Source organism: Puntigrus tetrazona, chromosome 21 (genome assembly GCF_018831695.1).
Source record: "Puntigrus tetrazona isolate hp1 chromosome 21, ASM1883169v1, whole genome shotgun sequence".
In the NCBI taxonomy this organism is placed as follows: Eukaryota; Metazoa; Chordata; class Actinopteri; order Cypriniformes; family Cyprinidae; genus Puntigrus; species Puntigrus tetrazona.
The window spans coordinates 12327851-12345686 of NC_056719.1; the positions used below are offsets into that span (position 1 = coordinate 12327851).

General features: G+C 34.2%; 3 protein-coding genes across 3 annotated transcripts; 2 read left to right on the top strand and 1 right to left on the bottom strand.

The window, feature by feature from the left end:
* Window positions 1-152: 152 nt before the first annotated feature.
* Window positions 153-8378, top strand: LOC122326005 (neuronal acetylcholine receptor subunit alpha-10). The gene is made up of 6 exons (XM_043220678.1): window positions 153-169; window positions 1069-1166; window positions 2857-3002; window positions 3665-3819; window positions 5316-5848; window positions 7009-8378. The coding sequence occupies exons 1-6, from the start codon at window positions 153-155 to the stop codon at window positions 7695-7697; spliced, it is 1638 nt and encodes a 545-aa protein (XP_043076613.1). The 3' UTR covers window positions 7698-8378.
* Window positions 8379-11092: 2714 nt separating this feature from the next.
* On the top strand, window positions 11093-12043 carry or6at1 (odorant receptor, family 6, subfamily AT, member 1). Its single transcript, XM_043221761.1, has one exon. The coding sequence runs from the start codon at window positions 11093-11095 to the stop codon at window positions 12041-12043; it is 951 nt and encodes a 316-aa protein (XP_043077696.1).
* A 4367-nt stretch (window positions 12044-16410) lies between these two features.
* Window positions 16411-17352, bottom strand: LOC122326761 (olfactory receptor 146-like). The gene has a single exon (XM_043221899.1). The coding sequence runs from the start codon at window positions 17350-17352 to the stop codon at window positions 16411-16413; it is 942 nt and encodes a 313-aa protein (XP_043077834.1).
* Between the last annotated feature and the right edge of the window lie 484 nt (window positions 17353-17836).

The window sequence follows — 17836 nt, forward strand, 5'->3', positions numbered from 1 at the left end:
AAGTGTATTCGCAATTAAATGTTAAATGTCATAAATTATGTCCGCATAACCTAAGAAAAGAAAAAAAAAAAAAAACTGTCTCAGAATTTCACGAAAATATAAAAGTCAGGACTGTACTTTACAGAGCACTTTCAGGGCTTTTCCATTTTACCATGACCACTCCTCTTTGGTATTTAAAAATGTCTGAAATTAATTTAGTGAAACTCTTATGGAAATATTATTTTGTGTAATTATTTAAATCAAATAAAAGTTTTAATAAAAAATTCATATTTTTTTAAACTTAAATGTCATAAATCAAGATCTCCTGAAAATGGGTTTCAAATCAAAGTTTGACTTTCTATTATGAAGAGCATGTTGATTTCATGTCCTCTTATGATGACACCGGGACTAAAAGCATGTTTATGCATTTTGGGAGACAGGACACTGAATTTCTTTGCCTATTCGTTATATGAAATTGTGTAATATATTATGAAAATCTTGTCAGTTATTACTCCCATTATTACACTTCCTTTTTCATGATATGTTGTCACAAAAAAAAAAACACACATTAATACGCAAATTAGATTTTGTTTATCGATACATTAAGAAAATCCGTTTATGGCCATTTTACGCATACTTTGCCGAAAGAAAAATTGCATTTCGAATAATTCTGTTATAGTTGTGAATCGTCTTTATACAAAGTTTGATATAAAAAATTATTGAAAAAAAATCAATCCTATGTATATTCATTCATGTCTTTTTTTTTTTTTTTTTTTTTAGAAGGAATTGAGTCCTGATGTCCTCAAACGAGGACATAGCATAATTTACAGATGAAATATCATTAAAAATGCACATTATTTTTAATGCTCTGAACAATGCAAAGACATAAAAAAAACTATTGTTTCCCCTTTTTTTCTCGGGTCTTAAGACGCTATATCTAGTACTGATACTTTTCGTCATCCCTTAGTATAATTAGCGCGCGACGTGTCTCCAGCCTCTCGCGTTGCGCGTGGCTCTTGAGCTGCCTGGTAACAATACAGTACTGAACTATGGGAATACCTGAGAAATGCTGCATCTGCCTCTATGAAGCGACAGAAGAGATTTTATTCCTCTTTCGCGCCACAAAATGAATCCACGTGTCATTTTAGCTTCTCTTCATTTGTTTGCCACCATTGGTTTTATTCCAGGTAAGAATACGTTCGCTTTAATGAATTACTTTATTCAACCATTCAGCGTTATTTTCGTATTTATATGTCGATTTATCTTAATTTGAACAAGATTCAAATAAAATGTATTGATAGAACTGACATTAATGTTTTACACTTCTTACACTTCTTTGTATTATTGTTTATTTACTTTTTTTTTTTTTGCAAATATGTTGTTGATAGTGAAGTTTTGTATGTTTTGGTGTGCTTGTTTGGTTATTTGATAGACATATTATTTGTGAATTTTGAAATGTAAATAGATAAAGATTTAAAATCTCTTCAAGAGCTTCTAATCTGCAGCATCTGTGGATTCAACCTTAATGACAACATTGATCAGATGCTATTCGTGTTATATTCTCATCAACCTTATATGCTGCTCAAGGTGATTGACTCACTGGTAATAATTACTGTTTACAAATTCTTCTCACATAGATCAGTAGTCCCAGAAGTAGCATACTCCCTTTGGAGTTGTTTTCCCTCCTCAGTTATTATTAATTATGTACCAAATATATATTTTTTAATTAAAAAAAATGTATTATTAAATTTACTATTACAAGTGTTTCTTTTTATATGTGGAAGCTACCCAAATGGTAACTATGTGACCTTAAAAATTCCATATGCATCATTGCATTATGTCTAAAGAAGCGTCTTTAATACAAGTGTTTTTGATTACAAGAATTTGATGCTTTTGCACACTTGCTCAGTTCATGCTGCAGGACAGCAGTGCTGCCAGCTGGATCTCACACATCCTTTTCACACCACAGCCTCCATTTTTATCTTTCATTAGAGAGCTATTTTGTCTGGCACTTGGGATGAATTGATTTGCTGGTGAAAGCGCTGACCACACTCATCCTCAGGGAACAGGAGAGAGTAATTGAGTAAACGTGCTTGTTCACTAGAGTTCCCCCTGCTGCACTCAGTGTGGCCGTAGTTCAACTAAATATATGGCCAGCAGACTGAAAGGTTATTGTAGCTCTCCTGTTTCTGGCACTTGCTGGTAAAGTCTGTTAGCAGTACTCTCATTCATCATAACTGAGACATTAAGCTTCCTTGAACTGGCAGCCAAATCCGATAGAGTACACAATTTATGAACTTGAAACTTGAAGTTGGAGGAAAAAAATGGTTTTGTTTCTTTATCTGAACAGAACTGGAGAAATGTATCATTTCACTTTCTTTGATGAATCCTCTTCAGCAAAAAGGTGCAATCAGAATGAGGGTTAAAAAAAACAACAACCCAATAATACCCCACAAGATAAGGATATTTTGATGAATGGTGTTATTCTTGTTTATTTGTCTAGTCAAATCCACTTGTCATTAATAAAATATCATAAGATTTGAGGAATCAGAAAATGTAATATTTTTATATTACATCAAAGAGAGGAAAGGAAGAATAGTTTGTGGTTTGATTGTAATTGTTCAGAATTGTTCTTTTTGTAAGGTTAACTGTGCTGAAAGTCTGATGGACTCATTGCCATAGAAAAATGAACAAATGCCTGAGGACACTCACTAATCTATTCCATCACAAGCCAGCAAGCACATTAAGGACATGAGAATAACAGTTTTACTCAGTAATCACCACCAGACTTTGTGTCTTAATTGATTAATCAATGTAAGTAAAACAAATCAGTCAAATGTAAATCCACTCTCTCGTTTTCCTCTTCTTTTTCATCAGTCTGTTTGTGTGCCCAGGGGAGATATGCATTCAAGCTGCTAAATGATTTATTTGTGAATTACACCAATGCATTGAGGCCTGTGGAGGACACGGACAACATAATTAACGTCACCTTGCAGATCACTCTTTCCCAGATCATTGACATGGTAATGACTCACAGTCCATCTCTCTCATTCTCTGAAGATTTTTGGGCTCATTTTGCTGCTTTGTCCTGGCTTTGCCCTTTTTATTGTGCTGTTTGACACTGAGAAATGTGTTACCGTTTCACAATGTATTCCCCAGCTCAATAGTTCCTATGCTTTAACAGGTTTGTTGCACACATTTTCTGAAATATGTTTAAATATGCTAATTATTTATGTAATTAAATATATATTAATTTATGTTTACTTATTTTTCTTCCACTAGTCTATAGTGGATTGAAGCATATTAACCCCAAATCTCAGAATTAACTATTTTTAAAACATTTCTAAAACATTTTAAACAAATTCTATGTAATCAATTTCTGAATGAAACTTAGCATTTAGTGTGATAAAAGATTATGCTAATTAACACAAGACATTCTGACTATGACATTTTTTTGTCTTTATACCATCTATATAGGTAAAATACAAGGATTCTTTTAACATGTCTGACATCAAATATTTAAATACTGATAGCATTTTTATCATTCAACTTCTGTATGAAATGCATTTCAATAAATTCCTGACAAAATCAGTGTCAAGTCAACTAGCATTTTTTTTTTAATGTTTATTTCTCTGACCGGAATACATTTATTAATATGGGTTCTAAAATCCACCTTTTTTCCTAGGATGAAAGAAACCAGATCCTCACAACATACTTGTGGATTCGTCAGGTGTGGTTTGATGCCTACCTCACCTGGAATAAGACAGACTACGATGGGCTTGATACCATCCGTATACCTAGTAGTTATGTATGGAGACCCGATATTGTCCTATATAACAAGTAGGTCGGATTGGTATTGGGTTACATCGATTCAGCAACCAACTGAATGTCATGTCCTGTCCATCAGTTTGTTGTTGTTGAGAATGCACAGCCAAGGACACAGGCTGTACATTCTTATCAACTGCTTGTTCATAAGAGGGTCTCGTCAGTTTGCTCTTTCTTCTTCTCAAAACAACCTTGATTGCAATGTTATCTATCTATCTATCTATCTATCTATCTATCTATCTATCTATCTATCTATCTATCTATCTATCTATCTATCTATCTATCTATCTCTTTATTTCTCTCTTTCTCTCTCTCTCTCTCTCTCTATCTATCTATCTCTTTATTTCTCTCTCTCTTTCTCTATCTATCTATCTATCTATCTATCTATATATATATATATATATATATATATATATATATATATATATATATATATATATATATATATATATATAGATATAGATATAGATGTCTTAAAGACATTTCCACAGTTCTTCTGGATTTAGTCTGTTTGTTCTGTTTTTTCTGTTTTCTGTTTGTTTCATTCCAGACAGACCGGGTGATGATGAGATCAGATCTCTGTGTGGAGTACTGGCTGACTCCTTGTTCAAACAAAAATGTTATATTATTTATTATTTATATAATTATTTTACTGACACACAAAATTTTGATTAATTCTGACCACTGTATATATTCTTTACTACATTCTAAATCATATATACATGTAAGAGTCATGTGAGACAGATTTGGCCATAGCTTTGCAGCTTTGTCAAATGTGGAACATCTTAAAATCTCTTTCCAAAGATTTAGCTGATCTGATGATGTGTATAGATAGATAGCCTAAGCTTTCCACTCACTATTTTCCATGTTCCGAAAGGCTCATCATGGCAAAACATGCTAAAACATAACTAGTGATGAATTTAAAGAGCAAGTTCAGATTCTGACCATTCAGTACTTTTGGACTATTTTGACATAGAAAATAATAAATTAATCTGATTCACATGACCATCCTCCAACATAACTCTCTGATATGTTGTTGTTTTCAGTCTAAATAGATATTCAGGACGAGGGGGGGAACAAACAAACAAAAAAACATGAATTTTCAGCCCAAAATAAAAAAAAGAAAAGAAATTGCGCTCTGTTCAATCATTAAGTGTTTTATTTCTTAATCAGAACTATTTTTAATGCTTAAATTTAGTATTACGTCACTAGCTCTGCAGTGAAAGGGAGCCATGATAATGAGACGCTGAAAAAAACATCATAATAATCTAATATAAGCAACTCTGGTACATCAGTTAACATCTTGTGAAGTAAAAAGCTGGTGTTGACAAGAAACAAATCCATCACTGAGAATCTTGTTTCATTTCAAGACTTTATTTGATAGAATAAAGTCATGGTCTGAAACTCATCCATGTCTTGGATGGCTTGGGAGTGAGTACATTCTTAGTAAATGTTCATCTTTCAATGTTGGTGATTTTGTTAGTGATTGATTTTCACTTTCTGTCTTCCAGTGCAGATGACCAGTTCTCCAGCTCTATGGAGACTAATGTGGTGATCCGCCATGATGGCCAGATTATGTGGGACCAGCCTGCAATTACCAAGAGCTCCTGCAAAGTAGATGTGTCTTACTTCCCTTTTGATGCACAGCAGTGCCGCCTCACCTTTGGCTCCTGGACCCACAACGGCAACCAGATGGATATTCATAATGCTCTGGACAGTGCTGATCTGGCTGACTTTGTGGAGAATGTAGAGTGGGAGGTTCAGGGAATGCCTGCGAAGAAGAACATTATTCTCTATGGCTGCTGCTCAGACCCTTATCCAGATATCACCTACACACTTCACCTGAAGAGAAGAGCTTCTTTTTATATCTTCAATCTGCTCATTCCCTGCATGATGATCTCTTTCTTGGCTCCGCTAGGCTTCTACCTTCCAGCTGACTCTGGAGAGAAAGTATCTTTAGGGGTCACAGTGTTACTAGCCCTTACTGTCTTCCAGCTCCTGGTTGCGGAAAGCATGCCTCCTTCAGAGAATGTACCACTAATTGGTGAGAGCATTTTCTTTTAACATAACCATCATTTTATGATAATTAAGATGTGTATGACATCAGTGGATAGTAATACGTAATTTCTGTCAGATAATATTCAGTGACTATTGTCGCATTGGCAAAAAATACTTAATCAGTGTGAATTAAGTATTGAATTAAGTTAAATTTAGCATAATCTAACAAAATTTAACAAGATTGTGCCACAAACTCTTTTCATTATTCTAGCAATGTTTTAGGTTAATACTAAAATGAAGGAACAATTGAAATTGAAAAAAGAAAAAGCAAGTGAAAATGTTCTCAAAACAGTTTGCTTATTGTATTATAAAAATAAAACAAAAAAACTTTAGGGTACAGTTAATAGTTCCAAACAAACAAACAAAAAAATATAATCTCCAAGCAAAGTGTTTTTTTTCTCTGATAAGTGAATTAACTAGATGAATAAACTAGGAATTTTTTGTCCGTACAACTTTGGATGACTATACTATCTAGTTTATTCATTTAGTAGAAATTACAAAAAAGAAACACGAAACCACAATGGCTGCTGTCAGGAATAGCCATAAGGTGGCAGTGTCTTCCCACATGTTTACACACACACATGTAAATTAAAATATTCACTGTAGTTACAGTATTTAGTTTAGTTTTGCATCATATACAGTGTGATTTTTGGCCATTGATATCTGGCAGTAACATCACATTTACGTCAAAGCATTCAAATGCTAAAGCTACTGGTGATAAATGCAACCCATTACCTTGGTGTTCATAGTGCCATGATCTACCAATTGTGCTGCAGAAACATACACTAAAGCCAATGTGATCTCAATTAACAAAATATAATTGGCATTTATAACCCTATAAAAGTGGCCACATGTTGTGAAAACGCAATTAAGTGGTTCACCAAAGAAAAAACACCCCCACCTTCAAGGCCTGAAATAAATAATTACCAGAATGTGTGAGATGCTGCTATTATAAAAGCTGCTGTGGCTTTAGAAGGAAAGCAATAAACAATGCCTTCCGTGGGTCAATAATTTTAATGAGACTTCCTAATGAAACAGAGGTCAAATAACCAATGATTCTCAAGTTACGTGTAGTTTTAAATATCTTGCTGATGGCTTTGGAATGAATTCTCCTGTCTATGTTCATGAGTCCTAATGTTTCCACAGGGAAATATTACATCGCCACAATGACCATGATTACAGCTTCTACAGCCCTGACCATCTTCATTATGAACATACACCACTGTGGACCAGAGGCTCAGCCTGTTCCTGCATGGGCACGTCGCTTTATCCTGCACTACTTGGCTCGAATTTGCTTTGTCTATGACATGGGAGAGAGCTGCCTGTCTGTGTACACAGACAAACCTGCGCAAAAGGGAAGCAACTGCACTTTAAATGGACAGGCTGTGGGCGAGGACTTTGCTTTGAAGGTACGAGGCTTTTCAGCCAGTGAAGGGTGTTCACAGAAGATAAAAGATCCATTAAATGAAGATGCCAGTCCAACCTTATCTCCCCGACAAGGTAAAGAGTGCTATACTGGCTGGATTGATGGTACCTGTGTAAGCATTGACCATGGAGAGGTTGAAGGAGCTACAGCAGAGAGAGTGACTGAAAGCAGAGCAACTGGGAGAGAATCAGTCAAGAAGATACATGTTGAAAGTCAGTGTTTATACCATCAGCAAAACATCCTGAGTAATATAGAGTACATTGCTAACTTTTATCATGAACAGAAGGCTACGCAGAGACGAAATGGGGAGTGGAGGAAAGTTGCCAAAGTCATGGATCGTTTTTTTATGTGGATATTCTTCATTATGGTCTTCTTTATGAGTTTGCTCATTATAGGGAAAGCTGTCTGAAGGTATGATATAAGCACCAGGGGCCTTGTGCATAAATGTGTGTGTAGATTTTAAAGGCATTGACACTGATGTTGATGACACAGGCCAGACATACAGTGTCTCATTTGCTGTTTTATTGTATTGTTCATGAATTCATATTAATTCTAAATTAGGGATAAGTAATCGGACAGTAATTAACACATGACTGCTATTCTCAAACCAAGCTGAATTCATTAAATAGGAATTTATTTAGGCCCAGACCAGACACGTAAAAATTTTTATTATTTTGATAGAAGTGAGATATATTGTAAGGTCAATCCAATTTTAATTTTTAGGGTTTTTTTTGTTATTTTTTATAGAAAATCTAGACTAACTCAAAGTTTGTGTCGGGATTTATTTGCATTTGAAATTTTTTTTTTTTTATTTATTATTAAGACCCCTGGGTAGATTATTCAGGTCATAGGTTTTAAAAAAACACTTTCCTTGTACTTATGTGTCTGTTTGTTTGTGTTTAGCATTAATTTTAGGTTAATGACTTTTCAAAGTATCAGTAGCCTCTAACTAATGTGTCTTGACTGTAGAGAAAATAGACCTCTGTAGCCAAAACCAAGCAAATAGCCAACCAGGATTTTTGTGACATGGGTGAACTCAGATTTTGTTGAATGTCCTTACTAATATTTGTATTGCTCCCAATAAATTAAAGCAGGAATATTACAGTATTAAATATGATTTTTGCTCTTATATTCAGATCAGAATGACAAAATGAGTGTTTTGGATATAGGCCTATAGTATACTGTGTGTTAAAGCATGCAATCCATATACTATTGCTTGATTTGTGTAAATATAAAAATTATACATACATATATATATATATATATATATATATATATATATATATATATATATATATATAGTAAAATCTACTCGTAATATACAACATAATATATGAATAATATTTAAATATACAGTGTGCACTAGGGAATATGTATATTATTAAATGCTTACAGTATTTAATTGTTTAGCTATGCTTAGCCGATGTCTTTGTGTCAGGCAGAAGATGATAACAGATATCTTAAAGAATCAAATGGGTTTTTTTTTAATGAATCTGTAACGAATCTACAAAAATAGAACCTTAACAGAATGTAAATCCATCATAATTCTCAATAAAAAGACAATAAAAGACAACCACTGTTATTCATGGAATCTCATACTTTCACAAAAACGGAACTGAACTGAAAGTTAACCTCCAGTAATTAGGATTTATTCAATTAACCCTTTCAGCCCTTTAAAATCCCTTTTAAGGACTGGGTGCAACTGATTTAGTTAATGAATATGAATAACTCTGCAGTCAGAAATGAAGGATTTGATATAGGGGCCAAGTCTACCATAAATCATCAAATCACAATATTAAATATTCATTATTTCTTACACCCCACCATTTAACCTTTAGCTCTGTGTGCTTTCACAGCAATGGTAAGGTTAATTAGCTCTTGGCTTCAATAGAGACCTCAGGAGGGATGGTTGAGCTATAAAAACTACATTCATCACAAAATGAGGCTTATCAAACGACTTTCAGATTACAGAGCCTTCCTGAAACATTCTAAATATGCCTTTATAATAATAGTCTAATTGTATAGTTCTGCAACACCAATAATTTAAAAATAAAATTCCAAAAAAAAAGAATACAAATTTTACTGACCCAAACCTTTTGAAAGGTAATGTGTATAATGTCATTCCTGGAACTAAAGATGTTTTCTAATGAATATGAATCTAATAGTTATCCAGGTTTCCTAACTGTGCTTTCAAGCTTTAATTCTTATTTAAATGCTAATACTAAAAGTTCAATTTGAGAGATTCCTTATCACCAAGACTGTAGTCTGCAGGGTAAGCTGGTTTCTGGCCTTGCAGTTTCGACTTGATTGCAGTGCCACATTTCTTGCTGACACAGGAGAAGCTTTGATTCCAGTAATCAAGAGTGCTCATGCTTGTCATGGCAGGACAGTATGGAGGAAGGTCAGATAGAGGATCCCTCTCAAAGAGGCAGTCAAACTGACAGGTGTATTTACACCATGCCACTTAAAAGGCCAACTTTGAGGTGAAGTGTAAATCGCTGCTTTGATCTAAATTATTCAAAAGCTTTTTCTCTCCGGTTCAGCAGTATTCCATTCTCCAAATTAACTTTAAGTTGCAGTGCATAGATATTAAATGTAATTGTAACAAGAGGAAATTAACTACAGCTTATTATTTTATGATGTTTAATCATGCTAATTAAAATGGCTTTTAATCTGATATTGTGAAATCTTTTTCCAAAGCCTGCATATATTCATTTATTTTATTGAATGTTTCAATTGTATCCATCTTAATGTATTGTTTCCAGTTAAGTTACTTTCCTTCTTCAACACTAGATGGAGCTAGAGTCATAGTAATTCTACTTACCGTTATCATTTATATCTGCCACATACAAAATAAAAGGACTAGAACAAGATATAAACTGAGCATGAAACTATCCCATTTTCAAATATTATGCAAAATATTCTTTGCTTATGTGTAGGCTAGCCTTCATTTATGCATAAATATACTATGAAAACAACATGTTTATAACTTAATTTATAAATAAATTCATAAAATATGAAAATATGAATTGCGTGGCTGTTTTAAATGCTATTTTATTTGTATTATTATTATTTTCATTTTCTCTGCTTTCATGTATCATTAATACACCACAATAAATAATGTTATAGCACACACACACACACACATATATATATATATATATATATATATATATATATATATATATATATATATATATATATATATATATATATATATATATATATATATATTATTTGTTAGCTATCTGTTATTTACTACTCTTAATGATGCACCATGGGAGATGATGCCATATAGAATGAACAACATCAGCATAGAGAGTAGCTAATTGAAAGGTAAAAACAGACACCCTGCGTTTTTTTTTTTTTTTTTTGAAAGTTACATTTAAGGCCCCTTCTGTGTTTACTGTTTGCCTCAGGATGATACCAGAGAGTGACAACACATACTGACCTACTGACTCTCAGATGCTTCTGACTCTACTAAACAGCAGAACCTAATTGTGTTATGAATGAAAATTATTTATATTACTGACTTTGTTTCACTTCATATTCTGTTGTAAGGTTAGTTGAATTTGTCTGCATACACAAAAACTGTCAGCCATTTATATATATATATATATATATATATATATATATATATATATATATATATATATATATACACACACAGAGTAAAACATCAACAATGTGCAGAATTATTGCACATTGTGTTGAACAAACTGCTTTTTTTGTTTTGTTCTACTTTTGTTTCTCACATACATTTTCTTGACCAGGTCAGGATCTACATGCTTTCATATCGGCACAATGAACAACAGCAGGCCTGTGGAATATTTCATCCTCGATGGACTGAAGGACAGATATGTGCTTCCCATCTTCCTCATGGTCTATGTTTTTGTTTTGAGTGGAAACAGCATGATCATATATCTTGTTAGAACTGACACCAAGCTAAACACTCCTATGTACTTTTTCCTTCATAATCTGTCTTTTTCTGACATTGTGTACACTTCAGTGACCATTCCCAAAATGCTGTCAGTGTTGTTGACTGAGGTCAAAACCATTTCTAAGACAGGATGTTTTTTACAGATGTACTTTTTTCTTTCAACTGGAGTGACAGGGCGTGCTTTGTTGACTGTAATGGCTTTTGATCGGTACATTGCAATCTGTAACCCTCTGCGGTACACGACTATCATGACCAGACAGCGCTGTATTCTTTTGATATTTGCTTCTTGGGGTTTTGGGGCCTATATAGTGCTGCCTGTAACTATTTGGGCAACTCAGCTGCCTTACTGCGGGCCTAATATTGTTAGACACATGTTTTGTGATCACTCCTCTGTAGTGAGCCTTGCCTGTGTTGACACCACCAGGAATGGCATTTTTTCCCTAACACATGCCCTTTTTGCAATCATCGGCACATTCCTTCTAATCTTCATTTCGTATATATGTATTGGCAAAGCTATGAGAAAGATGAGCAAGGCACAGCAGCTGAAAGTTGCGGCCACTTGTGTGTCCCACTTGATAGTGGTGTGCATATCGTATGTTTCAGCCTCTTTTGTGTATATCTCATATCGGGTAGCTAGATTTGACCCAGATGTTCGTATAATCATTGCTGTCCTGTACTCTGTGCTGACGCCTCTGCTGAATCCCATCATTTACAGCTTGAGGAATAAAGAACTGCAGGATGCAATGAGGAGAGCATTTTGTAGATGCTCTATTGCTTCGAAAATCAACAGTAAAACAGTTCCTTCGGTTGCTTAGAATCAGCATAAATCTGTTAATTGTAAAAGGCATTCAATTCATTTAATTTTAAAGTATGACCATGGTTAAAATACGGCTAACTGTGTAATAAGCAAGATTAAATCAGTTAATGTGTGAATTAATAATGATGAATATACAGTTTTTTTGTATTTAAAGCATGAAGTGTATTACTATTACAGAAATGTTGTTATTGGTTTATTTATGGCTAACAAATATGAATCACATCCAAATAGATGGAACTTTCTTGTGCAATCAAAATACATACATCTTAAATTTAGGCTTAAATATTTTGTAGTTAAATTAAAAAGTAAAAACAAAAATACTGAGTAAAAATTACTGACATGTTTTTTTTCTTCTTATCATTGACAGAGGAACGGAATACTGAAGAATGTGAAAAACATAAAAACATGAATGTTCCAAGATCAGAGAGTTGCATCGGCCAGACTAAATCAAACATACAAAAACATTAATCAAACATTGTAAGCACTATTTAGCCTATTTCTGATCAAAAACTGTATTTGTTGGTTGATAGCTGAACAACAAACAACACTAGAATCTCATGCATTCCCAACTCTGAATATTCCTATCCAACAGTTTGTAAATGCCATTTCTATAAAAAGAAAAAAAAAAAAATGAATCCATGCATTCAATCTGAAATACACTAAATTTCATAATGACGATTTATATCAAGTCTGTTACTAGACCCTTTTGAGGGGCCTAATATTCTTAGGCACATTTTATAATCACTCCCATATATAGTGAGCCTTGTCTGTATCGACACTGTGAGGAATTGCATTTTGTCAAAGTGCCCTCGTTACATCTTATGTATATGTATATGCAAATCTCATATTATATAACTCAACAGAATTGCACTGACAAGATGGAATTATTTTCTTTCCTTTCCCCTAAAACATCATATAATTGCAAATGTATTTATATAGATGGATTAATTTAAAATTGCAAAGAAAAAGTCAAAAAATCTAAACACAGTTGTTGTGTTGAAAATTGATTGGAAAGAGAAAAACAAGAGATTTCCTAGATTAGATTTGTTCCACCTTGTAGTTGTATTGAACACACTACAAGATCATATTTACAGTCTCAGATCATATTACTGACCTGCACATACTTGGCATGGTAATACTTTCTGCACAAAGAAAACAAACATAATGACGTTATTTATGTAGCTTCTTGTCACAATGGCAAACTATGTTCACCTGTCTCGTTGTCTCTGGACTCACCTGGTTAGTTGCCGTGGTAACTGATTGGTTCCTCCCCTTTGTTATCTCATCGTCCTCTCTATTTAAACACTATTCAGTCACTGATCTAGCTGTTGAGTATTACTTAGCTTCTTAACCTGTTTCTCTTTGTTTTGGATTTTTCCCCTCTTGTCTTACCCTCTGGATATCATTCACTGTTCGTAGACCCACACTTGCTCTAGGACTGTTCTTGTGTTTTGCCTGTTCCACACCTGATTACCGTTATCTGACACTATGTTTTTGACCACAATTTATATTAAAAGCTTTGCACATGGATCTGTTTGTCTCTGACTCGTCTGTTACAGAATACTCGTCCACACAAGGATCCGGCCAAAACTGTATTTTAATAGAATTTTTCTGAATTTAGACACACGTCTGCCCCCGATCATCACTAATTCCATTTTTTGGACTATGCTTTGTTGTGTATTGGTTAGTTTTACATAAATTCTAAATCATAAAAACACATTTAATATACGTCTGTTTCACATCTAAAAGGAGACATCCAATAGATGTATTGCACTTGAGCATACAACCTAAATAATACGTCTTGCAGATGTAATTGCAAGACTTCAAATAGGCAGAACACATACTGTACATTAAGGAGTCAGGAAAGTCACAGCATGTCTAATCCTTAGTCATAAACTCAGGTCATCACTGCTCTTTACAAGTTAAGTAAAATTTTTCTAAATCTTCACGATTCAAGTCGTCACCAGTCTGCACGAGTCAAGTCACTATTGATTTTCACCAGCCAGGTTCTGTCACTACTGATCATATCATCGCTGGTCTTCCAGAATCATGTTGGATCACTGTTGATCTGCCAAAGTCACGTTGTGTCAGAGCAGATTGTACAGAGTCTCATGGGGACTCGTCCGTCCATCTAAGGGCTGGTCAATCCCTGTTTGTTTAACCCAAATATACTGCTTTTAACAACACAGATATTATCAAAGCACTACTCGCAGTAGCAGTGCTCACTTTAGCTCCTTACATGGGGGTTGCACCCAGCAACGCATCTTCATCCTGTCATGTCACGGTCGAAGGAATCATTACTGAACTGTTTGTGTCCTGGTCCAACTCTGGAACCTCTGGTGATTTCAACCCCGGCAGAACCTCCAGAGGTGTCAGTGGAAGCCACTCATTAGTTGCAGTCCTGCCCTGTCACAGCTATGAAAGCCATTTGTGATTCCCTGTCTTGTCACGGCTATGGAGGCCACGCCTGAGTCCTCGTCCTGCCCTGTCATGGCTATGGAGGCCATTTACAAACTATTGTTTGATTCTGAACTGGCCACGAAGGCCAATGCTCCACCAGTTGCTGTCCATGCATCTGCCCCTGCGGCCTTGCCTGGGGTTTTATGGTTTTGACCATTCAGATATGATGGTCAGCTTCTGTACAATGGTCTATATATTTCTGTACATGGTAAATTGCCAGAACAAATTTACAGGCCTGTTCACACACAATCTCTTTCCGACAATTTTGTAGAAAACTCTGTATGTGTGAAAGGGCTTCATGATAAACAAGAATAATTATGTATACAAATACAAATGTTGTTAAAACCCCTAAAAATATAATCCATATATAAAAGTTAAAAACGAAACAAACAATAACTGTCAGGACTGGGACTAGAACCCGGGTCTCTGGCAAGAGAGTCTTATGTTCCATCTCTGAGCCACAGAAGACAATTGAACTCTATAGTGAGACGCGTTCTTGGATTAACTCAGCAAAGTTTAATTTAATGAGCAAAAAGCAAAGGGTACAAAGAATCCTCTTCTTAGAGAAGATCAAAACAATAATCATCAGTCCAAAAAAGATCCAACAGGAGGGAAAAAACACCTCCAAAACTAAATTCAGGGAAAAGGCATCAACAAGCCAATATTAACATAGAAACAAAAGATTTTCCAAGAAAAGTTCTAGAGTAGACTTACAATAGGACTGGCTAAGGAACCTCCAATATCCAAGCAAAGGACCCAAAGGAAGTCCTCTGTTTAAATACATTGGCTAAAACGAGGCACAAGTGAAAGCAGTTGCACTGATTAGAAACAAACAATGCAGACATGAGGACTCTATAGGGACATCTAGTGGCCAAAATGGAGCATTTCAAGCAAAAGCTCTGACAATAACAAAAACAATTTAGGGGTTCAAATACTGACTCATAATTTAAACTGGCACTACACTGATACGGCTGTGAAAAAAATCACTGCACAAAATATAAAAAAGCGTTAAGAGTAAGTAGGACTAAATCCAAAAAATTATGTGTGTGTAAGATTCTTTTGAAGGAGAAACCAAAGGATGAAGGTATTATTTTTCTCTCTATTCAAGCTAAATTATGAATAATGCATAAAATTAGTAAATTACTTTGTAAACATAGAAGATTAGGGACCTGACTTGTGTAACAATTCCTTCACAGCAGTGCAAACCACGCACAACTAAAACAACATTCATCTGCAAGATGCATGCAGTTTTTTTATTTACAACTTTTACTATTTTTTTTTTTTTTTAAGAAGGCCAGAAGCTGCATAGTGTAGTCTTAGTCAATATGAACGTTTTTGTTTGCAATGATCATTTCAGCATTTTACATTTGAAACATTTATGTAATTACTTGGTTATTGACATTGTTCTCCCAATGACTTTTGAGACTTGTTACTGCAAAGTTGCAACAATTCAGAAGATAGTTCCTATAACAGGACAATAAAGCGGTTAAAAAGACTGAAGAAAGGCTTTATCTTGAATACTACTTTTGAAGATATTACACTAGTATAGTGAGGCTATTTTTAACCTTATAAATAGGAAGAAAAATATACATGCATACATATATGTAAGGGGAATGTGAGGGCAAACACAGATGGTTTTTTATTTTTATTTTATTTAAAAAAATTAAATTAAGTGATTTAAATATTAACTGTATATTAGCGAATTGAAATATATAAATTAAAAATATATATCAGTATATATAATTCATTCTATTAAACAAACTGTTTAAAAATAAAAATAAGTATAGTCACAATAAGTTTGCTGTATTGCACATAAAAAAACCTAAATTAAAAAAAAAAAATATAGAAAAAATAGACCCCGCCTTCAAATTCAAACATTATTCTTATAAAATAGTTACAAAGAAATTACAAAGAATTAACTTTTTTACGCCACCAAAGTTTAGCAATTTTTTGTCTTATCTCTTTGGTTTGTAAACCATATACTAAGGGATTTAATCCTGGTGGTACAATGTGAAACATTATACTGGCTAGTTTCCTGCTGTCAGAATATTCAGGAAAACGATGGAGAAACGTCATGATAGCACCAGAAAAAAACATGACTAAATAAACAGCTAAATGCGTACTGCAGGTTTTTATAGCTTTGCTGTTCAATGCTTGGCTTTTGCTACTTTTGCATACGGCAGCAATCTTGACATATGTTAAAAATATTGATACTGCTGAAAAGCAAAGTACAGCCACAGTATAAATAATTCCATATACATTATTTATGACCACACTTTCACAGGACAGTTTAAACAGTGAGGCATTGTCACAGAAAGGGTTTTCAATTTTAGATCTGCAGTGAGACAACCGCACAGTAAGTCCTAACATAATTGTCACCAAAAGTATTGCCAGCCCCCAGGCTGATGCGGATAGTTTAATCACCATCTTATTGGTCATTATAGATGAATATCGCAGTGGATTACATATAGCCACATATCTGTCAAACGCCATGATTATCAGCACATAGTGACATGCAGCTATAAATACATGCACAAAATATGCTTGAATAACACACTCCACATATGTGATATAGCGCTCTGAGGTTTCCTGTAAAATGTCCTGCATTAAACGTGGCAAAATGACAGTAGTCCCTAATATATCATTCAACGGCAAGTTACAGAACAGGAAGTGCATAGGATGATGTAGATTCTTCTCTGTTGAGATCAGAACTATAAGTCCAATGTTGAATATCATTGTAAAGACATAAGCCAAAAGAAGCAGGATGAAAACTGGATAGGAAGATTGAGGTGTAACTTTTAGTCCCTCCAGGAGCAGAACGCTGTGTCTAAAGGTCAGGTTGTCCATTGTCAGCTCTTCATAAAACCTGAAAAGAGAAACAACCAGACTTACAGCATTTCATGAATAACTTTTCAACTTTATCATGAATAAACAAAATCGTAAACTAAATAAAACAAAGATACCATAAACTGGTAGTTGTCAAATTAAATATTTTACACTTACTCTAGAGTTCCACTACTACGAGAGTAATTGTTTTATTAGTATGTGGATGTCAGGTCATCAGAAACAGAATAGTTATATTCAAAGTATTAAAAACATTAACTAATCAAAAAGTATAACATGTACTTTTCTGAAGAATCATTTACTTGCCCTCACTTTAAATATGTGGTACAAACGTGCTGCTGTGATGCTGTAATTATCCCAAAGGATTTACCTACAATGTTTTTGCTAGCAGTTATCACTGGAGACCTCCCCCAGCCTCACCAAAAAAAAGTGTTTAAAATATGTTATTTATTTGTATTTTAAGGTATGTTTTAACAATGTTTTTGAC

What these genes read in the sequence shown, in the direction of transcription:
- LOC122326005 (XM_043220678.1), top strand. An exon ending in GATATTGTCCTATATAACAA is followed by an intron (nt 3,820 to 5,315) that starts GTAGGTCGGATT and finishes TCTGTCTTCCAG; the next exon opens with TGCAGATGACCAGTTCTCCA. An exon ending in AGAGAATGTACCACTAATTG is followed by an intron (nt 5,849 to 7,008) that starts GTGAGAGCATTT and finishes ATGTTTCCACAG; the next exon opens with GGAAATATTACATCGCCACA.
- or6at1 (XM_043221761.1), top strand. Translation starts at nt 11,093, where the DNA reads ATGAACAACAGCAGGCCTGTGGAATATTTCATCCTCGATGGACTGAAG.
- LOC122326761 (XM_043221899.1), bottom strand. Translation starts at nt 17,352, where the DNA reads ATGGACAACCTGACCTTTAGACACAGCGTTCTGCTCCTGGAGGGACTA.